The sequence below is a fragment of the Mytilinidion resinicola genome, assembly GCF_010093595.1.
Source record: "Mytilinidion resinicola strain CBS 304.34 unplaced genomic scaffold BDZ99scaffold_11, whole genome shotgun sequence".
In the NCBI taxonomy this organism is placed as follows: Eukaryota; Fungi; Ascomycota; class Dothideomycetes; order Mytilinidiales; family Mytilinidiaceae; genus Mytilinidion; species Mytilinidion resinicola.
Window position 1 is genome coordinate 737,197 of NW_022985447.1, and position 27,449 is coordinate 764,645.

At 50.9% G+C, this 27,449-nt stretch overlaps 9 protein-coding genes across 9 annotated transcripts; 2 read left to right on the top strand and 7 right to left on the bottom strand.

The window, feature by feature from the left end:
• Positions 1-123: 123 nt before the first annotated feature.
• BDZ99DRAFT_509373 (MFS general substrate transporter) lies at positions 124-1,815 on the bottom strand (the record flags this gene model as incomplete). The annotated part of the gene is made up of 2 exons (XM_033724400.1): positions 124-1,360; positions 1,628-1,815. 2 exons carry the CDS (start codon positions 1,813-1,815, stop codon positions 124-126), a joined length of 1,425 nt encoding a protein of 474 aa, XP_033575917.1.
• Positions 1,816-2,966: 1,151 nt separating this feature from the next.
• BDZ99DRAFT_42856 (uncharacterized protein) lies at positions 2,967-4,167 on the bottom strand. Its single transcript, XM_033717193.1, has 2 exons — positions 4,092-4,167; positions 2,967-3,976 (listed from the first exon to the last, which is right to left on the bottom strand). The coding sequence occupies exon 2, from the start codon at positions 3,755-3,757 to the stop codon at positions 3,011-3,013; it is 747 nt and encodes a 248-aa protein (XP_033575918.1). The 5' UTR covers positions 3,758-3,976; positions 4,092-4,167; the 3' UTR covers positions 2,967-3,010.
• A 295-nt stretch (positions 4,168-4,462) lies between these two features.
• BDZ99DRAFT_463806 (uncharacterized protein) lies at positions 4,463-6,029 on the bottom strand. Its single transcript, XM_033720152.1, has one exon. It carries the CDS (start codon positions 5,725-5,727, stop codon positions 4,675-4,677), a length of 1,053 nt encoding a protein of 350 aa, XP_033575919.1. The 5' UTR covers positions 5,728-6,029; the 3' UTR covers positions 4,463-4,674.
• A 1,632-nt stretch (positions 6,030-7,661) lies between these two features.
• BDZ99DRAFT_389640 (cullin-4B) lies at positions 7,662-10,156 on the top strand (the record flags this gene model as incomplete). Its single annotated transcript, XM_033715648.1, has 3 exons — positions 7,662-8,102; positions 8,151-9,681; positions 9,735-10,156. The coding sequence occupies 3 exons, from the start codon at positions 7,662-7,664 to the stop codon at positions 10,154-10,156; spliced, it is 2,394 nt and encodes a 797-aa protein (XP_033575920.1).
• Positions 10,157-13,776: 3,620 nt separating this feature from the next.
• BDZ99DRAFT_42881 (uncharacterized protein) lies at positions 13,777-15,825 on the bottom strand. The gene has a single exon (XM_033717198.1). The coding sequence runs from the start codon at positions 15,614-15,616 to the stop codon at positions 14,240-14,242; it is 1,377 nt and encodes a 458-aa protein (XP_033575921.1). The 5' UTR covers positions 15,617-15,825; the 3' UTR covers positions 13,777-14,239.
• Positions 15,826-15,840: 15 nt separating this feature from the next.
• Positions 15,841-17,798, bottom strand: BDZ99DRAFT_463810 (NAD kinase). The gene is made up of 7 exons (XM_033720153.1): positions 17,725-17,798; positions 17,586-17,672; positions 17,114-17,535; positions 16,914-17,058; positions 16,524-16,866; positions 16,198-16,474; positions 15,841-16,149 (listed from the first exon to the last, which is right to left on the bottom strand). Exons 1-7 carry the CDS (start codon positions 17,776-17,778, stop codon positions 15,984-15,986), a joined length of 1,494 nt encoding a protein of 497 aa, XP_033575922.1. The 5' UTR covers positions 17,779-17,798; the 3' UTR covers positions 15,841-15,983.
• Positions 17,799-18,733: 935 nt separating this feature from the next.
• BDZ99DRAFT_509377 (uncharacterized protein) lies at positions 18,734-20,206 on the top strand (the record flags this gene model as incomplete). The annotated part of the gene is made up of 4 exons (XM_033724401.1): positions 18,734-18,807; positions 18,867-18,956; positions 19,051-19,629; positions 19,699-20,206. The coding sequence occupies 4 exons, from the start codon at positions 18,734-18,736 to the stop codon at positions 19,904-19,906; spliced, it is 951 nt and encodes a 316-aa protein (XP_033575923.1). The 3' UTR covers positions 19,907-20,206.
• A 64-nt stretch (positions 20,207-20,270) lies between these two features.
• BDZ99DRAFT_463813 (NAD(P)-binding protein) lies at positions 20,271-21,370 on the bottom strand. Its single transcript, XM_033720154.1, has one exon. It carries the CDS (start codon positions 21,312-21,314, stop codon positions 20,322-20,324), a length of 993 nt encoding a protein of 330 aa, XP_033575924.1. The 5' UTR covers positions 21,315-21,370; the 3' UTR covers positions 20,271-20,321.
• Positions 21,371-21,646: 276 nt separating this feature from the next.
• Positions 21,647-27,321, bottom strand: BDZ99DRAFT_533212 (uncharacterized protein). Its single transcript, XM_033726501.1, has 5 exons — positions 27,058-27,321; positions 22,606-27,003; positions 22,402-22,557; positions 22,085-22,350; positions 21,647-22,030 (listed from the first exon to the last, which is right to left on the bottom strand). The coding sequence occupies exons 1-5, from the start codon at positions 27,239-27,241 to the stop codon at positions 21,980-21,982; spliced, it is 5,055 nt and encodes a 1,684-aa protein (XP_033575925.1). The 5' UTR covers positions 27,242-27,321; the 3' UTR covers positions 21,647-21,979.
• Positions 27,322-27,449: the final 128 nt, after the last annotated feature.

Sequence of the window (27,449 nt, forward strand, 5' to 3'; positions counted from 1 at the left end):
CGATCGTACCTCACGCGTAAGACATAATGACGGAAACTGAAACCGGTATCCACAGGCGTTCATTCCGGGGGTTTTGGAAATACCACTCTGGGGCTCAGTATGTAGTGTATAGGTAGTCTTTTCTTATCCCACCAATCGCAACACCCTCTTCAACTTCCACAGCACTCCCCACCCGCCGAACACGGATGATAGGCCCGTGAATATGATGAGAGGGCCGTAGGTTGTGCCATAACCGAAGTTTCCAATCGCGCTCTTGGCCCCGGCTTTGAGGAGAGGTAGGCCGGCGAGTCCACCGCTTACGTAGCCGATTCCGCGAGCGCCGTTGAGGAGTCCGTAGATCATCCCCGAGTCGATCGCTTCGTTACTCTGCGCGGCTTCGCGCTCCAGTTCGTTCAGGATCCCACCCCATGTCGCGCTATACCCACCCGCGAAGAACCCAAAGGTAATAGAGAACAGCACTAATAGCGCCAAACTCCCCTGGCTCGTCAGCCCCCAGAAGAGGAATGCAGAGAGCGCCGAGCTTCCAGCCGAGATGGCCGTCACGGTCGTCGCGGAGAGGGAGAAGCGCTTCTTGTCACTCAGATACCCAAAGAACGACGATGAGATGATGCCGGGTGCGTTGAATAACGTGAGTAATAAAGTGGCAGAGGTCTGGGATAGCAGCGTCACGTCATGCGCGTACTCGTTCAGATACGTCTGCGGGATGCCGTACCCGCAGCTCTGCAGCACGATCGCGACGGCGTAGATGTAGAACGTCTGGTGGCGTAGGAACGTCCAGGGCATCTTGCGCGCGTGGTGCGTGCGGGACACTACAACTGAGGGATGCGTAGGCACGAGGAAAATGGCGAGGATGCTGGTGGCGGCGGCGATGGCGGTCCAGATGCGGAGGGTGGTGCGGAAGCCGAAGTGGTCGAGGAGGCCGCGGAAGAGGAACGGACACGCGGAGCCGACGATGTTTTTGGCGGAGAACACGACGCCGTAGGCGACGGCGCGGTTTTTGATCGTGTACCACTCGCCGAGGGAGAGGGTGGTGGGGCTGTAGATGAGGGCGCAGCCGAGGGCGGCGAGGACGCCTTGGGTTGCGACGAGGTGCCAGACGGTGGTGCTGAAGGGGGAGAGGAGGAAGGAGAGGGAGGTGAGGAGGGCCCCGGCCAGGGCGGCGGTTTGGCGGTAGCGCGCAAGGCGTTTGGTGAAGAGGTAGAAGAGGAGCGGCATCGAGAGATACATTACGCCGTTGGAGGTGGTCCCGATGATACCGGTGAGGGAGGGGGATCCGTGGAGGGGGTGGTGGGTGGTGTAATATTCTTGGAAGACACCGTAGCTCATGGCGAAGCCTGGGAAGAGTGTGAGTGGGATTGACCTGAAGGACTCATGATAATATGGATTCGGTCTGTATGCAATGGTACGCCACTGCTTGAGATGCTTCGATATCTTCAGAAAGGATTTAAAGTTTTTATCAATTGACATTGAAAGTGTTCTCAACCTTTTCTGCAGAGTGTCCCTGGAATTTGCAGGCTAATGAAGATGATAGGAATAGCCATTCTCCAGGTTTTGAAATGGTGTTGAAGCACAAGCGCAGAAATGGCGGGTGAATAGAGAGGAACACATTATTCAAGTAAAGATTTACCTACCCCATATCGGCAGCTGTAGTATCGCGGAGCCTACAAGAACGCAAGCTCTTTTCCTACTCGACTCGCCCTGTCTTGAGTCATCGTGATCGAGATTGATTGCATCTTGCTCTGGATCGTGAGGCGATTGATCGCCGACGTCCGAAAGTCGCGATTCGCGGAGAGCGATGTCCTCGGTTTCTGGCATTGTGAATAGTTAGAGTCTAGGTTGTGTAGAGGAGATGAAGAAGTTCAAAGTTTGTGCTTCCAAAGCAATGACGTTAGTGGGTATGCTGACGATCTTTACTGTCTTTGGTAGACGGTCGCGTGGACTTGCTCCTGAAGTTGACGTTAAATAAACAGTGTGCAATCAATTGGAATTGGAAATTAGAGTTATTTGTATCGATAGATATCAGGCGTTACCTTTATGATGGAGGATGCAAATTTATATATCTGAGGAAAGATTTGGAAGTTCACCTGGAGAGATGAGGTGGGCAGCTGTCCATTCCGCTGAGCATTGAACGACACTTTCGGTATAGACGAGGCATCGCTTTCAAGATGCGTCACATAGGGTCGTTTTGTTGAGGACCCAGAAATTGTATTTAGTTTAGCCATACTACTGCTGAAGCTCGTAGTTGTATGCGTAGGATACTCTAGTCGCTCCCCATAGTATTGTCTGTGCTTGGTATGGGCCACCTTGTCACGGTAGAGACCACCATCAGCCAACTAGAAAGCATTCTGTCCTTTCAGCCGTTGAGTCACATCTGCCTACACTCTTCTTGAAGGCGACCCACGAGCCGAGGGTGGTATGAGTCAGGGTAGAAGCAATTCAGTCCAGTTCGCCAACTCAACATTCGGTACCTCTGGGCGCTCTGCTCTACATTTCACGCATCCACATCCAGTGCCGAACCACCGCAGTAACTCCTTTTGCCGCTGCTCATACGGCATAGACAGTACCACATCTGTGTAGCAGATGGATAGTTCACCTCCTTCCTTGATATCTCGGCAAGCCCACATCTCCACTGAGAATCGGTTTTCGCCAGCTTTAGACACCCAGTCGACATTGGGTTAGCAGCTGTGGTTGAAGAGGCAGTGTAGCGAGTTTAGCGACCTGATCCAGCCTTCACCGATAAACTTCGATATTATGTTGTTGTCGAGACGAGCCATGAGTCTGGATGACCCACTATCATACCGTAGATCTGTGAAAACGTCAATGCAAAGGGTGTGAAGCATCTGTATCGGATACACGATATGCTCGTTATACGACCAGAATCGTGGTCTTCCAGCATAGTGTGGAGTCAAGGCTTTGACTGCTGGGCTATATAGGGGGTTAGAGCCACGGTAGGAGGATTCACTGTCCCATTGCACTATAAGAGCGAGGAATCGAAGAGTGTGTAACGTCATCATCTGTGCTCCGTATGCAAGCCTGTCAAGGCCAGGAAACTCAAACTTCTTGTTGCACGTAACCTTGTGGAAAGATTCCCTAGCCAGGTCTGCGCAAGCTTGGGTGCAGAACTTGACGGTGGTACAGCATTCAAGGCCAATCGTATTGGCGTTGAAGAGTTGGAGACATACAGGACAAGCGTTTGGATTTGTTGAGATAGCGAGGGATGTCGAATCAACCTTGTCCCTGCACGCAATTCGCGCGTCGCAAACACGCCATATGCATCCCCAGTCTGCAACTTCGTCCCCCGGACTTGAGTCAGACCATTCTGGATCGAAGACTTTCCAAGTCGGCATCGTGACTCTGGAGATATGCCTAAAGCCTTCTTCAAGCCTTTAACCGCACCATTTGATCGCCGTAGCAGGGCGGGTTCCATCCAAGGATATGCCCGTAGGTAGACAGCTCCGAATCGTAGGCGGTCCGAATTGTTACCGTAGCAGCCTTTTGCTTCTAAATGGATCTTCTTCGCTTTGATGGAGGCTAATGAACGGTCTTGAAACCCCCGCAGACGAAAGAATGGTACGTGTTGTGCCATTTTATCGCGGAGATGGTGGATATCCCAGTGGCACTCCGTGTAGATGAGCCCAAGGTAGATTTCAAGCCAGATTGCCTTCTCCAAGCGGCGCAGCATAACGTTAAAGCTCCACCGTAACCCATATAACTCAGCGCGAATCCATTCATTAGGGGCTTCGAGCCAGATTGACATCCCAAAAGTCAACAGCACCTTTTCTCCAAGATCGGTGGTGGGATTCGACCGGGCGGCTTCAACGAGGAGACGAGCCTTATGCGTATCGCCTAAAGAAAGCTCAGGACAGCCGAGTACACGTAGTTTCTCAGCTCGATCTTTCCAAGTCTTTGGGTTGTAGGGCAATTCGATTATTGAACGCGTCAACTCGCGGATCTCGGCCGAATATTGCTCGTATTTCTGCAGCGGAATTAGCAGGGTTCGAGAACGTAGTACATATGCCGCAAGCCGCCGTTAAGCTGGTAGAAATTCCCAGCGGAGTAAACAGATTGATGATCCCGAAGAGTGTACTAACCTCAATTGGAGGCTGGCTCCAGCCTGAAAACGGAGAAGCACTGGTGGGGTCCCATCTCTCCTTGTCTCACGGCTTGTCCATATTTCGCGTTGCGGTGAAGCGCCTCTTTCACTATGGTATGCAACAAGTAAGAATTGAAGCTGTGGTGGGCTGCAGGTTTGATCAGAGGTGTCCCGTGCACAGTCTTGGCATTGCCTTCACCCAGTGAATGCTTGAACGCATCGTCACCACAGGCTGGCGAGATTTGGGCAGCATCATTCAGTCTCTCCGGAGCTTCGATGAAAGTGTGGCGAGAAATCTTGAAGCCATCAATTGACAGAATCAAAGGGACGAATGGGACACTGCGGCAGTGACGTTACGCCTTATCACATCAAGTTTGCTCTTGCAGATCTTGCTTGAAGAAATGAGGAAGAGAGAATCCATGTCGACGGAATCAAGAGTCATAGTACTGCCATGTTTGTCATGGACCGTTCCTGGACACAACCAAAGGTACTTCAACATGCATTGTAAAATTTGAGTGAGATAGAAGCAAACCATTAAGAACAGTCTGTTACCTTGCCGGACCATCCCTAGACGGTGTGACCTACCAATCTACTGTCCTCCTCTGCTCTGTTGCCGCGAGAAAGAGCATGTTTTGCGAGCGGTCTTCTGAAGAGCAAGCAGAAAGGTGTCCCCGCCAATACCTCGCAAATTCGGCTTCGTCCGCGCCGGGCCGTTCGGCCTTACATCTCGCACATCCACAATCAGCACCAAACCAAGTGATGAGACGCCTCTGTCTCTCAGCAAATGGCTGGAATCTGCCCTCCTCGCCAACGTGGGAGATAAAAAGCTCCTCGCCCTTCTTGATATCTCGCTTGGCACGAATCATCACTGAAGAGCGTCGGTCATATTGATGCGTCCAGTCCAGGTTCGGGTGACAGCTGTGGTTGAGCATGGAATACAGCCGATTTAATAACTTGGTGCGGACTCCATTTCCTTCCTCTTCTCCATCCATATTGTTGAGGATTCGCATGTACATCGTCCTGATGACCCAAGTGTCGTGGCGCAGATCAGCGAACACGTCGATGCCGAGGGTTTGAAGCATGTGGATGGGGTAGATGATGTCGTCGTGGTATCTCCAGGGTCGAGGGCCAGCGCGATTAGCTGTAAGGGTACTGACCACCGAATTGTACAGTGGGTGTGAACCGATGTCTGCCTGAACGATAACAGCTAGGCAACGCAGTAAAAGCGAATTTAGCGTCTGTCGAAACAAGCAAAGGTCGCTCAGTCCAGGAAACCTAAAAGTCTTGCCACACATGGCTTTGTGAAAGGACTTTTTCGCCTCCTTTGCACATGCCGTGCTACAAAACTTGACGTTGCAGCATAGGAGATCGACTGCGTTGGCAGTCAATCTGCGGAAGCATACCTGGCATGATCCCTCGTCGGATGTAACAGCCGCCACTGTACGATCGACAAGCAGGATCTCGCCTTTTCGCAAATCAGTGATCGCATAAACGCCGTATGCATCCTGGGCCGTGGTCCGATTACCTTCCTTGATGGAACTGTTCTCGACACTACACCACGAGTTAGACGCCTTCTGCATGTCCTGCTTCAGTTCCTCGAGACGTTCTCCTCGATGCATCATATCGGAAGCCATCCAGGGATAGGTGCGGGTGTGAATGCCGCCGTTTCGTAAAGCTTCATATTCGTCGTGGCGGGGATTACCATCTTTGGGTCAACACTCTTTTTTCAATTCGAACAGCCTCTCCATACGAGCTAAGTCCGTAGGCGGATAGTGCGATTTCTGTGCCACGGTAGGAAGAAGGTGGTGTAGATCCCACATAGCCTCCAAGCGTACCAACTGTTGCGCAATACCGGTCCAGATATCTTTCTCAAGGTTTCGAAGAGAGATCTCAACCGACTCCCGGAACCGGCCGAGCCCATACTGCGCCCATCGGTCCGCAGCATTCATCCATCCGCTCATTCCGCAAACCAGCAAAGCCTTTTCTCCAAGTTCGGTGGTGTTAGATAGGGCTGCCTCGACCAGAAGGCGTGCTTTGTGTGCATCGCCCACGGCCAGCTCAGGATAACCAAGTTTGCTCAGTGCCTCAGCACGTCTGATCTATGCGTAAGGGTGGTAGGGAAGTCCGATGATGAAGTCTGTCAGCTCGCGTACTGAAGCTACATGTAGCTTATATTCCTATCACAAAGAGTTAGGAGACATAAGAAAGACGAGACTGATACAATCACATGCTTGCAAAGACGTCGAAATTTCAGTCAGTACGCTGTGCTAACAAGCTGTCCGAATTAGAAAGGAGAAGAAAGGCTTACTCACTTCAGCTGAAGGGGTCGGCCACGCCACCGTGACAGCGGCGATTGTGGGTTCCCATCTCTCTTGTGCCCAAGGTTTCTCCATCTCTGACTGACTGGCGAGAGCGTATTTTGCTCTGCTGTACATATAGGCAAAGATTGTGATGGAAAGCATTTGCAAACAGACCGAAGTTCTGTGCGCTTGGCGCTGCATTCACCCGATACATGCTCCACCTCATTGTTTCCATTGGCTTGACTGTGAGAGGAATGCAGCTTGTATTGCTTGCGTGCAGATAACAGAGATTGTATAGGATTGCTCAGTAGAGAAAGGTAGGGAACAAATACAACATGTCTAGAACGCATTGATGTATGAGACATGGCCTTGCAAACGCGCTTGATGAAAGTGGAAGAAGACACGCATCTTATCGGAGGACAAAGTGCTTGTAGTCCTCCCGAATTCGTACTGGCTGTCAAAGAGTAGATGCTCCGAGTTGTACATGACAGTGCAGTTCAAAAGGGGACTTTGGTGGCACCTAGGTACCATGGTTCCAGTGCTCTAGCTACATGAATGGCACGCGTCTCTGTACGCGTCAAACCAGGACACTTACCTCGTTTGCGTAGATAAAAGTAGAACGGACGAGAATAACATGTCGTGAATGAAGCCTCGGGACGTCTCCGCGGTGGGTGATTTGGGGACCTCATGACAGTGACATGAACATTGAACCCTCTCCTAACTCATCTCAAAGCAACCTCTTCTGAGATTGTCGCCTAGGGCTCTTCCTAAGGCAGCTACTTGAATAATGGGATGCAAGTTGACGGAGAGACGCTCTCAGATGTCATCTAATCAACCCTGAGCCGGAGCCAACTAACGATCCATGCCGTCTCGGGAGCCAGGGAGCTCATCCACTATCTTCGCGTCATCTTTCTACGACTAGCATCACATATTCACCATCCCGACAGCCAGCGACCTCTGACCGTCCCGAGGGACCTTGCCTGCTTTCGATGCAGAATCCACCTACATCAGCCAGCACCCACGACAGAATCCCGGCGGATAGAAAGCGGAAGCATCCACGCCAGTCCTCCACCTCTGCCGCCGCTGCCGACAGCACCACCAACGCCCACAAGCAGCAGACCATATCTGAACTCTTCTCAAACTCGCAGCAGAAGTCGCTAGACACGCGTCTCCTATCTCCCACGAGCAAGCGCCTAAAACTCGATTCGCCTGCGCCCATCGTCCCCCCACCTTCTATACCAGCCTCCGCCCCGCTTCCACCGGACAAAATGTATTCCTTTCCGACGAACAACACTGTGGACTTGACCAAGTCGCCGGGCAACAGTCCGCGGAAGAGTGCGGTGCGGACCAACAAGCAAAACTTCAATCCACATCTAGGAGCGAGGAAGCTGGTAGTCAAGAACTTTCGGCCACAGGCGAAGACAGACCCGACGATATATCTCAATCAGGTATGGGAGAAGCTGGACAAGGCATTGGCGGTTGTGTTCAAGAGCGGGAAGCTGGACTTCTCGCTGGAGGAGCTATACCGGGGTGTAGAGAATCTTTGCAGGCAGGGACATGCACAGGAGGTCTGCAACAGGCTGGAGAAGATAAGCGAGAAGTACGTGGCAGAGGGGCTGCGAGGACCGCTGCTAGAGAAGCTGGGAAATAAGAGCGTGGATCTGCTCAGGGCAACTTTGGCAGCTTGGACAACATGGAATGAGCAACTGGTATGTAGTGGGCAGGGAAGCTGTGGATGAGTGCTGACTATAGGACAGAAATATGTCTACTGGATCTTCTGCTACATGGACCGCTCGTATCTACTTCAACAGTCCAAATCACTTCAGGAGATGGCCATATCGATGTTCCGAAACATAGTCTTCCAAGACCCGCAGCTGAATCCAAGGATAGTGGATGGAGCCTGTGATTTAATCTCAGCCGACCGAGTAGGAGAGAATCTAGATCGGCAGCTTTTTTCAGAGACTATCAAGATGTTCCACGAGATGCAAGTGTATACAACATCTTTCGAGCCACGAATGCTAGAGCTCTCGCAGTCGTTTGTTGCGGAATGGGCAGTCAGGGAAAGCGCAGACCAATCTCTTCCTGAGTATGTTGAAAGCTCGGTGAGATTGATCAGGAGCGAGATGGAGCGTGTGGAAATATTCAGCTTGGATTCTACCACGAGAAGAGACCTCCTCACACTTCTCGAAGAACATCTGATTGAGAAGCGGAAAGACCGGCTCGTCAATCAGGACGACGTCGCGGACCTATTGGATGAGAACAGAGTTCAGTCACTAGAACAGCTATACACCCTCCTAGAACGACGACGCCTAGGGTCGAGCCTTCGCCCTTCGTTCGAAAAGTGGATCGATGATACCGGGACTGGTATCGTGTTCGACGACAAAGAGCAGGACGATATGGTTGTGAAACTCTTATGCTTGAAGAGGCAGCTCGATACTATCTGGAAGGTGTCTTTCCACCGGGACGAGCAGCTAGGTCATGCCCTTCGGGAATGTTTCGAGGCTTTCATGAACAAAACCAAGAAAACTAGTGCGACTTGGAACACGGACAATTCAAAGCCTGGAGAAATGATCGCAAAGTATGTGGATATGCTTCTAAGAGGCGGAGCGAAGGCCATCCCAGCACAACTATCGTCAATCGCATCTAAGGCTGTGACTGTTGCCGAAGATGACAACGAGGACATCATCTTTGACGAAGATACTGAGATCAACAACCAACTTGACCAGGTCCTCGATCTCTTTCGGTTTGTCCATGGCAAGGCAGTATTCGAGGCTTTCTACAAGAAAGATCTCGCTAGGCGGCTACTCATGGGTCGAAGTGCAAGTGCCGATGCTGAGAGAAGTATGCTAGCCAAGCTGAAAACAGAGTGCGGATCCTCCTTTACAGCCAACCTAGAGCAAATGTTCAAGGACGTCGAGCTGGCGCGAGAAGAGATGGCTTCGTACAAATCCAGGATGGCCGAACGATCAGAAAAACAGTCTGTGGATTTATCCGTCAATATTCTGTCCGCAGCTGCGTGGCCTACCTTCCCAGATATCAAAGTCATCATTCCAATCGACATCAAGAATGCGATTGATAAATTCGAGGTTCATTACGAGAGCAAGCACAAGGGGCGAAAATTGGATTGGAAGCACGCTCTGGCGCACTGTCAGATCAAGGCTAAATTTCCCAAAGGGAATAAGGAGTTAGTCGTCAGCTCGTTCCAGGCTATCGTATTGCTGCTCTTCAACGACTTGGGTGTCGACGAGAAGCTGAGCTACCAGCATCTCAAGGAGGCCACTGGGCTACGTAGGTCTCCCCCATTACCACAATCTCCCGTCACTTCACTAACCTTTTATCAGCACCGGCCGAGCTTGCTCGCACGCTACAATCTCTCGCCTGTGCTAAACTCCGCCCCATCACCAAACACCCCAGAGGCCGTGACATCAACCCCACAGACCAATTCTCTCTCAATGCAAACTTCAACGACGCGAAATACCGCATCAAGATCAACACGGTGCAGCTCAAAGAGACCAAGGAGGAGAACAAGGCGACGCACGAGCGCGTTGCCGAAGATCGCAACTTTGAGACTCAGGCAGCTATCGTGCGCATCATGAAGAGCCGAAAAACCATCACGCACGCAGAGCTCGTGGCGGAGACCATCAAAGTCACGAAGAATCGGGGCACGTTGGATATGGCTGGGATCAAGCGGAATATTGACCGCTTGATTGAGAAGGACTATATGGAGAGGGGGAATAGTGGGGCATATAATTATGTTGCGTGAGTGCGGTGGGCATGCGGGAAGTGGTGGAGCAGAGCGGAAGGCTCAACGCATAGTTTCAGAATATGACTATTCAAGGACTCCGTGATCTGATAGTTTCATAAGTGAGGTTATGGTCCAGGAGAAGTGTGGGGGAGATGCGTGAGTTGATAAGTTGTGGGAAGCTGTCCCGGGGGCAATGCAAACGATGGTGTACCAGAACTTTCGCCCCTATGGTGTATCTATCAGCAGCTCAAGCAGACAGTAAGTCCCAGTCTTATGTCTGAGCCGATGAGTCTACTTCCTGTCTGAGTTGTTGGTCCCACGGATCGCTTTTCCACATGGGAATCATGGTACCCTGGTACTGCTATAAAAGACCGCACTCTCGTCTAGGAACTCCACGAAATTTTGTACCAACTCACTCCTAGCAAGCATCAAACCGCCTACCTATCTCCTCGGACGCAACTCCTCAATGGATCCTATCAGTATCGACCGCTTCCGACTGCTCGACCTTCCTCGCGAACTCCGTGATCTTTGCCCTTGTTAGGGAACGATTCGAAATCCGTCATGTCTATGTTCCCATGAAGGTGTGGCAGCGCACCACCTGGCGCGATAGGAGTTACGGCCTTCATCAGCCGGACGATCCACCAATTGGTCCGCACATGAATCTTCTATTGGCCAATCGCGAGACGTATTCCGAGGCCTCGGAGGTATTCTACTCCCAGAACGTATTCAGCTTCAATTTTGATTGTGAAATCAACGGTCACGAGGACTTCGCTCGGCCTCTCAATGCTTTCCTTGTAGATCGTCCGTCTCGTGCTCTAGAACAGATAAGATCAATGGAGCTCGTTCGAGTTGGTGACGAGTCCTGGCCAATATTTAGTTGCTGGGGCGAAGAAACTAAGCCCTGGGGCCTATGGAAATCCACTTTCAAACTTCTAGGGACGCTGAAGCTCCAATACCTTGGGCTTGAGTTTATGGGCTACCCTCCATCAAAGAAATGGGAATGGGACGTTCCAGTGAACCCAAGATTTCGAAACGACCCTGAGCTGGAAGAGTCGGCTGGCCCGCCGGCTTGCGGTCCGGCCGTCCGACTTTGGACTCAATGTCTCATTGCCGCTATCAAGGAACAAAATCTGAAAGAAGGGAGCTTGGAGAATCTTCATCGAAACTCCGGAATTTGTCCCAGCAGCCGTCAACACGATCGCACCAGACCTCGTCATGAGGAATAATCAGCGGATGATAGTCTTCCTTCAATACCTGTACTCCAATTTGACTGAGCGTCGCGATTTGTTGGAACCGAAATCATTCATGGTAACCAAGCGGGGGGGGTTTGCATGGCACATCGACGTCATTTGATGAAATAATGGAGTTGATGGTGGGCTGCGATTTCAATATCAGAAACACGTCTGAGCTGACTGCCGCGGATATGGTTTTGGGGAAGAAAGATCGACCGGATCGCAGACATCTTGCATGGCGCCTGGATGATGTCCTGCGTATCACAGGCTCGAACATTAATGAGTAGCCGAACGATGGGTTCGCAGAGTCATGTGCTCAAATGTTATACTAGCTGAGAATCGGTCGACGCTCGACAGACTCACACGAGCTGTTATGGCAAGACCAATCCAGAGGTTAAATATACAGTCCAGTTTTCTATTTTGCTAATTTGGGCTCGAGTTGATTGAAGAACTAGAGATTGGAGAAGACATTAGGTTGTGAGATGAGAGGATGAGGTCCAAGCTTTGGGTCCTCTTTTCTCCCGACGTCGGGTCCCACGTCACACGTCACACTTCAGGATCTCCGTTCTTCCATCGACTCTTGAGGCACAACGCTTGTATTAATCTCTTTGTGCTGCATGGTGGGAATAGGTAGATCGTATGTATCAGTGCGAGAATGTTATGCAATAAGTAGATGCCCAACGATCAAAATTCCAGGCCCCTCACTATTCACCCGAAGATTGAACTAGTACTGCGCGGCATTTTTTATCTCAGCACAATGTAAAGCCTGCCTTCAATTCATGATTCCTCTTATCTCGTCTTTGCCGTCTATGGTATATTTCACATGTTGTCCGCACTTATACTCCCCTTAGCCCATTTCCATAGTCTAGGTGTCTAGTTCTATCTCTAAAATTCTTCTTAGAGAAGGACGCATCTGCGCTACGGACTATACAGGTTCGTATGTCCCTCACATATGCCGCTCGCGCTGACGAGAAAGATTTCACTAGATCGGAGAGAGCCCAGACACCGCACCGTACGAAACAGTGACGACACATGACCTTGACGCACCTACACTAAATACCATTGACGTCCCTGGGCCTCATATTCATCACCTCTGATGCGGGCGCTAATGAGGAAGATTTCACTATTTCGTTACTGAGCTAGACAAGTGAGCCGCTTGAGGTGGTAGAGCACGTGACCATATCCAGAACGCGATCCTCAGTGATCTTTGGTGGATCAGAAATAACCTGGCACTGCAGTAGAGTTACAAGCTGTGAGAGCCCGCGAGCAAGAGTCCGCGAGCTCTCGCACCCCTCTGTTTCCCCAGCTGATTTCGCTCGACGTACTGTAATTTACTTTTTGACCTAGTCTACATATTTCGTTTTATTTCTTGGCACCTCATCATCTTCTGCGAGGTGGTGGCCTAGTTAGTTTGGCTCCTCACACATTACTCCGTTTGGCGCTGGAGGCTTGGTGGCTTTCTCGCTCCACTCGAGCTCAGTCGGCAGGCCTGGTGACTAGAGTTAGCTTCGGCGAGCTCAGTCGGCGCAGGTCCTGGTGGCTAGAGTTAGAAGAGGTGAGCAGTCGGCTCAGGTACGTGGGGGTGAATACGCTCAGAAGGTGACCATTTTTTGTCCCTGGCCGGGACCCGGTTCGAATCCTGGTGGACGAACTGTAATTCATTTTCACTCGTCACATTTATTTTATTCATCGCCATGTGATTTAGACATCTGACTCCGGGAGTATCGGAGCAGAGATTTAGCTTGAGTCGGAAATAGACCGCAGCACTCACTTCACTCATTCTTAAGCCGTTGTAAGTCGATACGTGGTGGCCACACTAGGCTTTCGCAGAGGCACATAGCTCCGGTATATTACCTACTCTAGGCCAATTACCCCTCCGACCTCTATGTCTGAGTCGTCTCTGAAGATTAAAGGATAACCAGACAAGCCTCTACTCAAGTAGCCAGTGTTACAACAGCTCACTCAATACTAGCTACTGCTACATCCAGTCCGTCGCAACCTGCAGAATAGTCGTTCCCCTTTCGCAAACACCGCATTCACGAAGCATCTCTTCCATGATGAGCAACATTTGCTCGTCCCACCGCCTTTGCAGTCCCGTTGACCACTTCTCTCCTCAAATTGTCCGCTCTCTCATATATAGTGCTCTTCGCACCACCCTCGCATCCGCGCCCAAGTCCATACGCAGCACGGCGCATGCATACCGACGCGCAATATCAAAAACACCTTCGACGTGCTTGTCAGCGCGATGATAACCGCATACATTATCTGCCTAATAAAGTTCGCAATCCAATCCAGCTTGTAACTAGCTGCGGTCAACGCGTAAGCTGCGTGGCTGACCAACCCTGCGGGGTTCCATGTGTTGTAACGGCATCCTGGCCCTGAATCCCACGTCCTGTTATACTGGTGCTGGAGGAGGAATAGATCAAGTGGTGTAAGCGCAGGAGGAGGGTGGCAAGCCGCGCTTCGCAAGGTGTCTAGAGAACGAATTGGCAGGAGAGAATTTACCGAATTTCACGTAGATGACATAGCATAGGAGAACGTGAAGAGAGATTAACGAATGGGGAAGTTGCGGCGGCGGAGAGGACGGCGGTGGATGGGTAGTTGAGGGGGTTAAAGGCGATGAGGATCAGAGGACACTTTCAGAGGTGAAGAAACTAAAAGCAGTGAAGCAACCATGTGGAGGCGGAGACGAAGCGAGACTCACTTATGACGTGGTTGCTCGCACTCTCTCTCTCTCACAATGCTGCCTGCAGTGCTTCAACATGCCTTTGAAATTCGAATTAGGTGGAAGATTATCACTCCGAAAGGCAATAGACTCCCTCAGGTACCTAAGACCAAGGCGTCATTATTATTAGGTTCGGCTAGGATATCATTCATCCTCATCCGATTCGCCATCAAGCTCTTCCTCGTCATCCTCGAGATCCAGCGCCTCCTGCGAGCTATCTCCATCGCTTGAAACAGTCTCGCTATGCTCACTGGGATGGCCACCCTCCCTATCAGCTAACTGCTTTTTCATCCCATCCAAAACTCCCTCCAGCGTTGCCCTCAGCTGCGGAACCTTGACCCGCTCAATGCGATCCTCCATCTCCTTGATCTTGATCCTCAACTCCTCCCGATCCTCTTCTTCATCAACTTCATCTTCCCTGTCAACCTGATCCAATTTCTTCTTAACCCTAGGCACCTCCTCATCCTCGACGTCCACCCCCTTCCCAAACCACACCGCAAACTCTCCGGCCATCTTCCTGTCCAGAATCCCAAACACGACCTCCTCGACCGGTTCCCAGCTCTCTCCCTCTCCTAGCAGTACCTCCCTCCACGCCCTCGCAACTTCCATAACCGGATTCCCATAGGCTCCACAACCCCACGCACCCAACACCACCTTCTTTCGTCCAGTCATCACACACATCCGCATCACTGCCCTAATCATCTTCTTCGCTGTCTCCCTATCTTTCGTGCTTAGATACTGCTTCACCATCTCTCCATCTACCTCTTCCTCGGCCACGTCCGGAAACCGCAACATCCCCGCGCTCACGACATCAACCCACCACCGCTCCTTCACCGGCAGCTCAGGCGTGTCCAGAGCCCCTGCCCCGCGGAAGACCAGTACGTCACGTGAAAGGATACCCCCGATGGTGGGGAGACGATAGAAGCGCTCGTGCAGAGAGGGGAGGAGAGTTGTGCGCGCACAGAGAAATTCCTCCTGTGAAGTTGCACCTGTCAGGATGCCCCCGCCTGGTCGGAGGGGCGAAGCCATGTTGAGAATTGTGACATTCGAGTGCGGGAAATGATCTTTAGGTTTCGTCGGGGCGGAGATATGAAGAGCAGCAGTCAGGGTATCAGTAGGTAGTATACGGATTCTGATCTTTCCTCTCGGCTGAGGCTCAATCTTGTCCTTCGAGCTTTTCACTACTTTAGGTATCTCGTGATCTTGCACCTTTTCCTCGAAATCCACCTCATTGCCCTTTCTCTTGCTCTTACTTTTAGCCTTGATCTTACTCTTTCCTTTTCCTTTCAAGTCTTCAAAGTCACCAGCACGTGTGTCTTTCGTCCTTCCCGATCCATCTCTTTGCCCCGCAGCTGGCGGATCTATGACCAACGTCGACTCGTTTACCCCTTTCGCCGCTCTTGCATTTTTACTTGTAATCGCTGGAATGGTTTTGTTGATAATGGCCTTTGCTAGCTTGGCTCGCACGTTTTTCCTGTGAGCTTGTGGGGCGATGCCGGCGGATGGCTCGGCGCGGCCCATGGCGCCAGAAGAGTTTACGATAGAGTAATCAAGTGGACTAGGAATACGAGAACTTAGAAGTTGTATTTACAGAATAGTTTTGGAGGACTTAATGGGGATGGGGAAATAACGTGCACCTCGATGGAGAGGCGAGGTTGGCTGGGATGGGAGCTAGTAGGATTAGTTGGGCTTGATTGGCTCATTATCAAATGCGCAGCAACGCCGTGTTCATGGAGCGATATAATGGTTGGAGGACTTCAAATGGTGACACTCTTAGGGTAGACAGAATTGGACATCAGACTGTGTCTATGGTATTCAATCAAGCCCAATCCAACCCCTTGATGTATCTTCGAACCAAACGTTTAAAACCCCACGCGGCCCAGAAAACTCAACTCCACTCCTTGTAGCTCTTCTGCCGCTGTCTCGAATTCCAATTCAGGGTTCTCGAAATGCTATCCATCCAATCCTTGTTCCGCCGCTCTATAGGAAGCACGCTAGGGAATGGGAAGCGGGACGCTGATATCGTCACATAGTCACCAGGTCGGAGTTCAACACTGGTGAGGTCAGCATTGTGTTACTTTCAAGGCTGGGGCACGTCTTACCGCTCTCTCCCATCAAAGCTAGCCCACGAGCTCGTCCGAGCGTCGTACGGCACGCCCGTTCGCAGTACTATGGTGTCCGGGAGAATGATGGGTCGGAATGAGAGGGTATGGGCACATATCGCTGTGACTAGGATGACGGGATTGTCGGGATGGCATAGCGACCCACCAGCCGCGAGGTTGTACGCTGTGGAGCCTGTTGGAGTAGATATGCACATACCATCCGCTTGCACACTGGTGTAGTGTTCGTCGTCGCCGAAAAGCTCAATAGTAGACATCGCTACAGACTAATATTAGCACGGTCATACTTCGTGGGTGGGGTTGCATACTTGGATTTGGTCCTCGATCTACCACAACCTCATTAAGGATGTTATGAGTGCCGTCAGGCTTGTGGGTGTGGTTGTCTTCGCTTTCTTCTCCAATGAGCTCCTCGACTAAGTCTCGTTCGGCATTGCCATTTTGCCCCCTTTGTGATCGCATTACTGTAGCTTCAAACCTTAGTCGGAGGCTGACAGTGATGCCGTCCATGAAAGACTTGGTGAGCGTTTGGGGATACCCTTCATAGTCGAACTTGGTCAGAAACCCCAAAGAACCGAGGGAGAAGGCAAGTACGGGTGGTACGACTCGTTGGAATAACCAGCTGGCGTATAGAACGGTGCCGTCTCCTCCAAGCTAGACACTGTCAATATCTGTACTAACTAAGGCAACGTGAAGCTTACAGCGAGGACTATGTCGAAGGTCTGAGGCTTTTCGGCGCACAACTTGTTCGTCCAGAACTTTAGCCGACCTTTAAAGGCAGGGTGTGAACCAAGCAGCCCTTCTGCATCGAATATAGTGTTGTGTTCTAGGGTTTTTTCGACATATCTGGTCCGTGTGATGAGCGACGCCTCTACGTATGACCCAACGCCTTAATACATACACCTTGTAGCTACCATCTTTCGTCAGCAACCATTCTGCCACCTCCCGCGTATTATGTATCAGCGTCTCGTCATGCGCTTTGGCCAAAATGAAGACATTCTGCACATTCATCTTCAACTGTATATGCGAAAGCTTCTTCGCCAGTTCCCTTATCCCAAACGCCATGTCGGATATCTGCTTCTTTGTGAGAAGCCGGGAGTCGTGTCGGCCCTCATGCCACGGAGTTGGGTCTTTGTCCATCTTCATTTCCTGCGCGAGCCCGACATAGCTGCCATTGGGGCTGCCGACATGCAGACCCTCTTGGTTCTTTAATAACTGATGTACGAAGCATTGCGTACGCCGTCGTAGGTTTGCAGGTCGTTGCGCCTCTGTGGGCACAAGGGAGGACTTTCGGCGATGCGCGTCGGAGGCTTGAAATACTACCTACACAAGCTCGTTAGCACTGTGAAAAGATATGGACAGAGTTTACAGACCTCAAGCGCTTTTTGGACCTCCGAGTCACTCGCGGACAGCTCTTGGGTGAGCTCTTCGAGGTCTGCATACTCGCTCAGGTTGCCGCCCTCATGATGGATGTTAGTCTTGTGGATACGGTGCTTGGCTCTATATGACTACCTGGTCCGCGCCCACAATCTCGGGGGTTTCGGGCTCAGTATTATGGTCTGTCATGTTAAGAATAAGGGTAGAGAAAGAACGTGGATTCAATTGAGGGTTGAAGTTGTTCAAAGGGCGATGACGAAGGGTGACAGTCGCTGAGTGATCAAAGCGCGATGGCGGGGCACTTTATTAGAACCTCATCCTTTCTTCTCCTCTCTCATTCAGTCAATACAACTACTCAAGTCTTTGCCTGCCTCTCTCTGCCAGGTGTGGTGTCAAGCTACGTAGTTGTTGACTCATGAATGCGTTTCAGGACACTTCTCAATGGAGCTATCAAGTGTCAAGTATCAAATTCAACATCTTGCTAATCTTTTCTTTAAATCACTGCATAATGCACCTCTCAGCCTTCTATCCATTTGCGAAAACTCAGCATTGCTGCCGGTCCATGAGGATATCCAAATGTTTGCGTCCAATCATGAACTACCTAGAAATCAATGAAATTCAGCTCTTCGACTGTTCGGGATTTCAACTACTTTCATTATTAAATCTACTACCGCGAATTTAACCTAGGTGCCTACGATGTAGTCTAACACTCAAAATTCCTTTTTCGAGAACCCTGCAAGGTTGCCTGTTCTGGCCCACATGGTAGCGATGCGCAATAATCCCTTGGCAAGACCCTCGTCTAGAGAGTGCACTGGGTACTGTTTGCCGAGCCAACACCATGCCGGATATATCCATTCCTGCTTCGCAGCTCCTCCAAGTTCCTCCTAGTGCTTCCCAGGCGAAACAAAATTCGGTAGTGGACAATAAAAGGGCCATGGAACAAACACATGGAGGGAAGGATGTCTCCGTGACACCTAGGCACCATCCAAGAGTCTCTTTCCAGAATATATTCAGTCGAGAAGACCAAGCATCGAAATAACTCCATGATGAATCTGATATACGGCTAGCCGCAGAGTGGTTCTATCTGAAGAGACGAATCCCAAACTTCACACAGTATCAAGGTCTGACTAGAAAGATACCCATCATGGCTCAAGTTCGAGCTGTCGTTTTCGGAGCTTGGATCAACGTACTACTAGCATTCGTCCCAGCCGGATTATTGTGAAATAACTCAATACCAGCTCGCCGACTACTTTTGCTATCAACTTCATTGCCATAAGTCCCTCTGGGGCCATGCTTTCTTTTGCCATAGACGAGCTCGTCCTTCGACTTGGGGACACATTCGGAGGACTGCTAAGCATGACCTTCAGGTTTGACCTTCGCTACTTCCGACATTAGGAACATAGACTGATATTTTCACAACAACACAGTCCAGCTGATAATTTTAGTTTTCTTGCTCAAGAGCCGGCAAATCATAATCCTCCAGACTTCACTGTTAGGCAGTGTTCTATCGAACCTGCTTTTGATGACAGGATTGGGGTTCTCGTTAAGCGGAATCGGCTGCCTTGAACAGTACTTGAACCCCCTTGCAGCTCAAACAATCAGCATTCTCCTCCTGCTTGCGGTCTTGAGTATCCTAGTCCCGACTGCCTCGCATCTCATGACTAAGATAAGCCCAGCTGAAACCCAAGCTCAGTCCCGTGGAACTTGCGTAGTGATCTTGATATCTTACGCTTTATGGCTCATTTTTCAGCTCAAGACTAACCGATCGATGTTCAATGAGCCGTCGAGACCAATTTCGAAAGCGAAGAAACCACTTGGAACTATTGACAGAGGCGCCGCGCAGAAAGGAATTGCTCAGATCGGTGCCGGAACTGCCGCCGCGGTCGGTGGTTCTGTTAACAAAGACCAACTCTTTGATTCAAGCCTAGATGATAACGACGACGCTGTGTATTTCAGTCTGAGTCTCGCCGGCGGAATTGTTACTTTGGTCGCCTGTGTTGTTCTCATTGCGTTCAATACCCAATTTGCCACCGATAGCCTGTAAGGGCTCCTATAACACGCTGGACTATCGTATAATTTCGTCGGCCTAGTCATCCTCCCGATTCTGAGTAACGATCCTTCATTTGTTAAGATGGCAGTCCGCGACAAGATGGATATCAGCACAGCTCTTACGCTGGAGAGGTGCATGCAGACTTCTCTCATGGTATTGCCGCTGATCGTCCTCCTGGCATGGTGCATGAGCATCGACGACATGTCTATGGAGTTTGATGGCTTCTCTATTGCCGCACTATTTGCTTCCATCATTATCATGATGTGAAATGGTATGCAGACTATCAGGAGTCTTGCGCATCTACCACTGATCAATTTCGCACTAAACCACGGGCGCATCTACTCTAAAATGCAAGCTATAGCGTTTCCGCATACGGAAAATACTTTCTGGCCATTTTTTAGCCTATTGCGACCGCGCAGGAGTGATGTGCAAGCTAGCGAATACGAACCAACTCGTCGAAACTACGCCGCTGATTCTTTTATCTCTTCTGGTCCTTATGTGTATGTTATTTTCCTTCCTGCTACTTGAGTTGCCCCATGGTAATCTCAAAAGTCTAAATGAGACGGAAGCTTTTCATTTAAAATATCCCAACTTTTCGAGACCACGTCTGCTACGTTTAGATTCATACTGCATTAGAAGAGGTAAACTAGACGCGATTAGACTAATACTTTTCCAACATCCCTCATGTGCCAATTCTTATCACCACTTTTCCCCTCGCATGACCAGACGCCGTCTTCGCAAACGCCTTCTCATACTCCTCCAACCTCCACACACTATCCACCACCGTTTTGCACAGTCCTCTCTCCCAAAGCCCCGAAATAACAGCCAACTCCGCTCCCCTCGACTCCATAACGAAAAATAGCCCCTTCACTCCCCTCGGCGGTCCACCATCTGGCTCCTTATACCCCGGTACAATACTCACAAACCGCGCCCCTTCCCTCACCACCGTCCACGCATCCTCCATCGACCTGCTTCCCGCACAGTCGAAAACAACATCGAACTTCCTTCCCTCCTTAGCCCTAGCCCACGCCTCTAAACTCGTCTTCGTATAATCAACCACCTCATCCGCACCCAGCCCGAGCACAAACTCCGCGTTCTTCTCACTACACGTCCCGACAACATGAGCACCCGCTAGCCGCGCGAAATGCACAGCCCAGAGCCCGACTCCCCCGCTCGCTGCCAGGATCAGCACTCTCTTCCCAGCGTTCGCCGCGACCTTGCTCCCATCAGCTTGCGGTGCCGCTAGCTCCCCGTGCTCGAACAGCGCCTGCCACGCCGTCTCAGCGCTCATCGGCACTGTTGCTGCGTCGACATCGCTTAGATCCTGCGGTCTCAGCGCCGCTTCGGAAGGAGTAATCGTGGCGTACTCCCGAGCACAGCCCTCGCGGGCAGCTGTCACGCGGCCGTAGATCTCGTCGCCGACTTTGAAAGGTGATCCTTCAACAGGCGTGAGAGTGGTGCCGGCGACGTCGAAGGTGGGGACGTGAAGGAAGGGCCAGTCCACAAAGAGGCCCCAAGTGAGTTCGCCGTTGGTGATGGCCGTGGCGTGAACGCGAATGAGGTGCTCAGTTGGTGGTGAGATGGGGACTGGGAAGGCGGGGCCGAGGGAGAGGGTGGAGGAGGTGGTGTTGAAAAGGATGGTGGGTTGGGTTTTGGGGACGGGTGAAGAAGACATTTTGGGACGACGGGTAATGTTTGGATTTTGAAGTTCAACAGTTAAAGGGTGGGATATGAAGACCGGTAAGACTTGATGGTCGATGGGATTTGGAGGATAAGAGAAGTCGAGAGAAGTTTATATACGACAAGACTAAGGCGTGCTCTGACACGTCACGTACTGCACAACCAAGGTCACAGGCGTGCTCGCGGACGCTTCAAGGGCGGACGAGTCGAATCGCTGCATGTTCGACAGCGATGAAGCCGGAGATGACGAACCTGCACAGGCAGTACGCTATAAAGGTATATTTCAATGCTTGATGTGCTGACTGAGAATGAGAAATGCAATGCCTAGACAATTGAAAATCATGGCTGAAGTCAGTTTCCGTGGAGAAGGCGGAGACTGAACAAAGACTGTGAGTACAACGGGCTGTAGGTGGATGGAGTCAGTCAATCAGCAGTAACATGCACGCCCAGGTGCAGCTGTCAGGTGTACGCCAAGACGAATAAAATCAGCGATTCTTCGTATTGAGTCCCGACGCCTCCTCAACGCTTGGCAACGCTCCGATCCATTTCCGCGGAGTGAATAGCAATGCCGCCGAAGGGTACACATAGCCCCTTGGATCTAGCCCAAGATTTTGAAAACCAAGACTTTTCGCTCGTAGATTTCTGAAACCCAAAATGCAGCTAGGAAAACAAGTTTCGCGTCGCTCGCTGCGACGTCGTCTTATTTTCATACTTGAAAAGCATCAGGTTAGCACTCAGTCAAATTAAAAGGTCGTGATGTCTTACCTCTAGGAACCTCGTTGCACTAACAAGGACCGTGAAGCAATCGACGAGGTCGCTCAAGTCAGTATCCACGTCTTGTAGGCCTCCCACCTTTACGTTCCGCTTGAACACCGCTACCATGCTATTTCTATTTTCCCGGAGGAACTCTCGCGCCTGGAAGAGCGTCTGGTCGTTCTGAGGACCTCGCGAAAGGACCGCCGCGTTGATAATCCGGAGAACCGACAGCATCAGATCGAAGTATTTCTTGAGGGCATTCGGGTTTTCGAACTCTATGGGAAAAGTTAGCGAGGAGGTATATAAATTCATTCAGTGGTGCTTACCAAGACCGATATCTGGATCCGCGGAGAATATCTGGGACTCCTGAACAGACTGAAAGAGACCTGCGTTGAGGACTTGCGCTGCACCTAGTTTCGTTTGGCTTATCCTGGCTAGGAGTGCAAGGCTGGCGTCATAATAAGACAGGAAAACAGGTACTTCTACGAGACGGTTAGCTATCGCGTTACAAGAATTGATGCAATACGCACCTTGTACATTGGCGGCCTTCAATTCCGCTGGAATGTGCTTGATGTGGTCGACCAGCACACTGACAAAGTTCAACCGTACGAAAGCTTCCGTCATGTACTTGGACCCTTCCCGAATGCACATCGCAACAAGGGCATCAAGGAACAAGAGCGCGGAAACCTTGCAGGTCCCTGTGCCTGCGTAGGCGTCATCGCAAAGGATTTCGATCAGACGATCGCCGGAATTCTTGACAATAGAAAGAGTATGCCGTCCTAGCGGAGATCCTTTTGTTGACTTTTTAGATGCTCCTCGAAGGTATCGGTAGGAAATGTGGTAACAGGCTTGCCGAAGCTCCGCAGTGCTACCAGCGCCCAATACTCCAACGAGTGATATTCGAAACAGTTGGGACAACCTGTCGTTCGCAAAATCTCCCGTCTGTGTTTTCTCAAAAGTAGTTGAGTCAAAGTCAATGCTCTGTATCAAAGCCCCAGCTAGACCGGACAACTCCACCGCCGTGTCTGAGGAATCTTCATACGACTTCTCGAGCTTTGGCAGTATCACTTGTAAGGTCTGTAGGATGAAAGCTATGCGGACGCCGGGCTCGAAATCGCAGCTCTGAAGAGTTACTGTTGTCAGCTGAGCCCATGCCTTGAGGGCCTCCTCTTGCAAACGGACGATCCTAGCGCGCTCATTATTGCTGAGTAGGCATGATAGAATGTCCCCTATTTCTGCGTCCAGTTCTTGCTTCCTGTTAGAAGCGCTAACAGTGCCGCCTTGCCTCACTTCGTTGCCGTGCGACACCGTTTGGTCGTTGGAAGTGTTGTCAATTACGCCACTCTGAATCAACTCGTTACATCGGAGACGAATGTATTCTCCAACATGGTCAAGGTCGTAAATTTCTAGTCCCTCTTCGTCTTTTCTGCAAACGTCCAGATCGAGACCGTCCAGGAAAACTAGCGGAGGTGGGGTGTATGCTTCGTTGACCTCCAGCTCCATAAAGTCGAAGATGTCGAAGATGGTAGGGTTCTGCTGCTGATCTCCGCCGGGAAATACCGTTATTCCCAAAAGACTTGACTGAACGCGAGCCTTTTGTGTAGGCATTCCAGCGCGATCGTTAAACCGGAGTTCCTTAGCAGTGTACTCGCAAAACAAGGATCTCTGGCGGAGGAAATTTTGAAATGCAACCGCGGAACTGCCAAGGCCTGCAAGGAGGAAGTCGACGCTATCAATCGTCTCTCCATCCCACAATGTGTTCGCGTCCACTGTCTGAAGCGATATAGCTTCTGCGAAAGCAAAATCAAAGTCTCGTAGTTCTTCCATAACAAGCTCACTCGTGAGAGGCGACTTCCATAGCTTGTTGAGAACTTCCAGGCATTTGCGTTTTAGAGTTGACATCCAAGTGACATACTGGTCTCCGTCATTATCTGGATATTCAACCGCCAAACGCAGAATTGCATGGAACAGCGAAATGTGATCGTCCCAGAGGCTCCCAGGCGTTATGCTAACATGGTTATTGCCGCAAGAAAATCCCAGTAAAAGGTGCGCAATCGTAGGACGGTTTGGAACAGTGACTAGACAAGTGTTGAGGAAGTCGAGAATATGGTTTTTGATAACGTAACCAGGCGCCTCTGACTGTGCCTCTAATTCTCTTCCATCTCGTTTCATCACATCGACCAGTGATCTTGAGATTCGTTCGGCATTGTTGTCCTTCTCCATGATTCCGACGACCTTGCTGCGACTCGATCGCTGCCCAAACCCTGCAGTAGGAGAGACTACGAGCTTGCGCGAGGAAGCAAGTTTCTCCAAAAGTCTTAATGAGACAATTGCGAGTTCTGTGTGCCCGGAGCCGCAATAGAACCCTAATTTAGTCACAATATCGAGAGAGCTAAGTACCGCATCTTCAAAAGAAGCCATGACTGGATTGGAGACTGATTTTCGGTGTTGAGATGAGCTTAGTTTAACCAGCGGTCGGACAATATCGAGATATGTAGCCTGACGAGTAAGAAGAAGATCCATGGTCTTGATGCTGAGCATTAAAGACAGAACTAGCGGGGAATCTTCAGCTGCATCATCCACAGCACTCTCATTCTGGATCGCAGTCGAGAAAAGCTCCTTCAGCACCTTCTCGTTGAACAGCCAGTCCATCACTCGAGTGAAGGGATGGAGTTCAACATATTTCTGTAGCGACGACGCGTGTATAACTGCATCAACGCCAATGTTCGATTTGTTGGCGAAAATCACTAGATCCTCGTTGAAAGAGTCGAGAGAAGTGATGATGAAGTTTAGACAGTTCCATCTGAGGACTTGTCGTTGCAGGCCGTCTGGCAATTCGCCACATTTGACGCCAAAGACACGGCCAACCACAAAATCGACATACGTATCAATACCAGCCTGGGGTCTATGAGTAGAGCCGAGAGTCTCTGGAAACGGAAGAGTGTCGCGAAGTTCGTTGAAGGAGTAGGGTTGGACCAAGGCACGAAGGAGCTCGACAAGGGCATACGATTCGTCATATCCACTTGCAAGGACTTCCCAAAGATTCTGTAACGAAGTTGCGTTAGCTATAGTGCTTTGCCGCGCATCGACAATAAAACCGCTTGCTGTCCATTTGTCGAGGTCGTTCCACATGACTGTTGCGATAGCCGGAGTCTTGTCGGTGAGCAACGCCGCCAGAGCACTGAACACGGAAGCTCGGAGGCGACTTTCAACTTTGTCCACGCACAGTTTTAAGTAGAGGCCCTTGACATCGATGCTGTTGTGATTGATCATCCAATCTCTGGTCTGCTTGCTTTCGCGACACAGATGACCGAGTAGACGGAGATAGCTTTCGAGCATCATCGCACTTTCCGGTTCCACGATCTGGTCAACCGGGTTTTGAGCGGTCGGAAAAAGCGTGCCTTGTGTCGTCTTCCTTGGCTCGTGAATGTTCAAGCCAAGTTCGTAAAGTTCGTTGAAGATGTGCGTATAGCTCAAAGAACTTGTCCGCCGGATCTTCCCCGACGACGAACCACCTTCATCTAGAAGAAACTTATGAGCGGCATCGGCGCATTCAGGTCCATTTGACAGCGATTTTAGCGTCTCACAAAACGCAGCAATACGGGGTGTCGGCTGGCGTTTTGCTGCCCACTGTAAAAAGCCGAACAGATTTCCTTCGGGATCAGACCAGAATAGCTGGTCCGCTTCCTCAGGAAATCCATCAAAGGCATATCCGATAATGATTAGGAAACGCTCCAGGTGGAGTTCATACTCCGCAGGCCCGCGTTGAAATCGAGAGTGCAGCAGCTTTCGTTGTTCGTCCTCCTCGGATTTTAGCTTTCGTAGAGTGTCCGGCATATTGGTGATGAAAGCTTCCACAAAAGACTGCATCTGTTCCATAAGAAGAGTCTTGAAAAACTCCAAGGGCTGAGGCGAGGTGTCTGACGGGAGGATATGTGTTTCGTGGATCAGATGCGAAACTAACCCGGCTTTGGCTGGATCGTACCATTTGCTAGGCTTGATATCCTGACTTATGGAGAGCATAAAGTGGAATGCACCATCTTTGAGGGCATCCATGAACTGGGCTGAGCGTTCTTCTGCTTCAGCTCGGGGATCAGCGGCTCGCTGCACAGGGTCATCGGCATTGGACTCAATGTATCTGCCACTATATTCGGCTAACCACCATACTATTGTTGCGGCCTGCAGGTTCCGCAAGCCCCAAGGATCGCCGTCTTTGCTCACAATTTCCTTAGTGAGACTCCTTGCTTCAGCGGCAGTGCAAGGTCCAGAGTCCGGGTTCAGGTAGTTTATGAAGCATATGAGAATCGGAACGTAATGGATGGTAACAAGGTCATGCTTGTCCAGACGTTTTATCTTGCGCAACAGCGACCGGAAATTTTCGAGGTTTGCGTATGGTTTGATGAGGTCCGTGCAGATGGCGCTCAGCGACTCGTGTTGCTTGATCAAGCTCTTTCGTTGAAACTCGTTTGTCTCCACGGCCTCCGAAGAAGGTATTTGGCCCACGACCTGGGCACTCTGCTCCCGTTCTGCCAGCTGTTGTAACCACAGTTCCATGTCGTTCAAGCTCGCCAAGCACTTCCCCCAGTACGCATGTGCATTGGCGTTGCTTGTGTCTGTGGCGCCTACGATTTCCCGTACATAGTCCCCAAAGTCGATCAATCTGGGTTGCGCATTGGCTTCCTCGCTCTCCCGTATGGAGAGACGAATAATGACCCGCAAGCATTCGAGCAGGAACTGTCTGCGGTTCTGGAATTGGAGTATTGCGGTCATGAGGGGGGTCCGGTCGAAATCCTGCGCGCCTTGCTGCGCCGTATGGAAAAGGGCCGCGGACTTCAGCTCGTCCAGGTTCAAGCTGTCCGCTAGCTGTATGGTTTGTTGCTTGAAATCTTCGTTGATTTCGTATTCCTCGTCGTCGATGGTAATCCTACCTAAAGAGCACAGGGTCAGCCCGCTGTAGTCCTAGTGAGTCTAGCTGCGCGTACCAGAAGTCAGGGTGGTGCGGCTTGCGGCATTTTTCTCCGGTTTATCCAGCAGAGTCTTGAACTCATGAATCCTGCGATCCAATTGATCTTTGAGTCTGTCGACGACAAGGACACCAGACTCTGCCAGGGCGAGCAGATCCTGGTGCAAGCCCTGAAGGCCCTCGAGGCTGTCTGAATCACCCATAGCAGCAGAATGGCGCGACGAGTGTGGGCATACTGCGGCGACGCGGGATGTGGGCGTGGAGGTGAGCGGGAAGCTGTGTTTGCAGCTCGGTTTCCTCTAGAATTCGCTGTTTGACGCGGAGCAAGAAGACGCGCTAGCGCGGAGATACTTCGGCCGATCTTTTGGACCCCAGCGTGCCCAGCCCAGCTTCTCTTCCGTCTGAACTCGA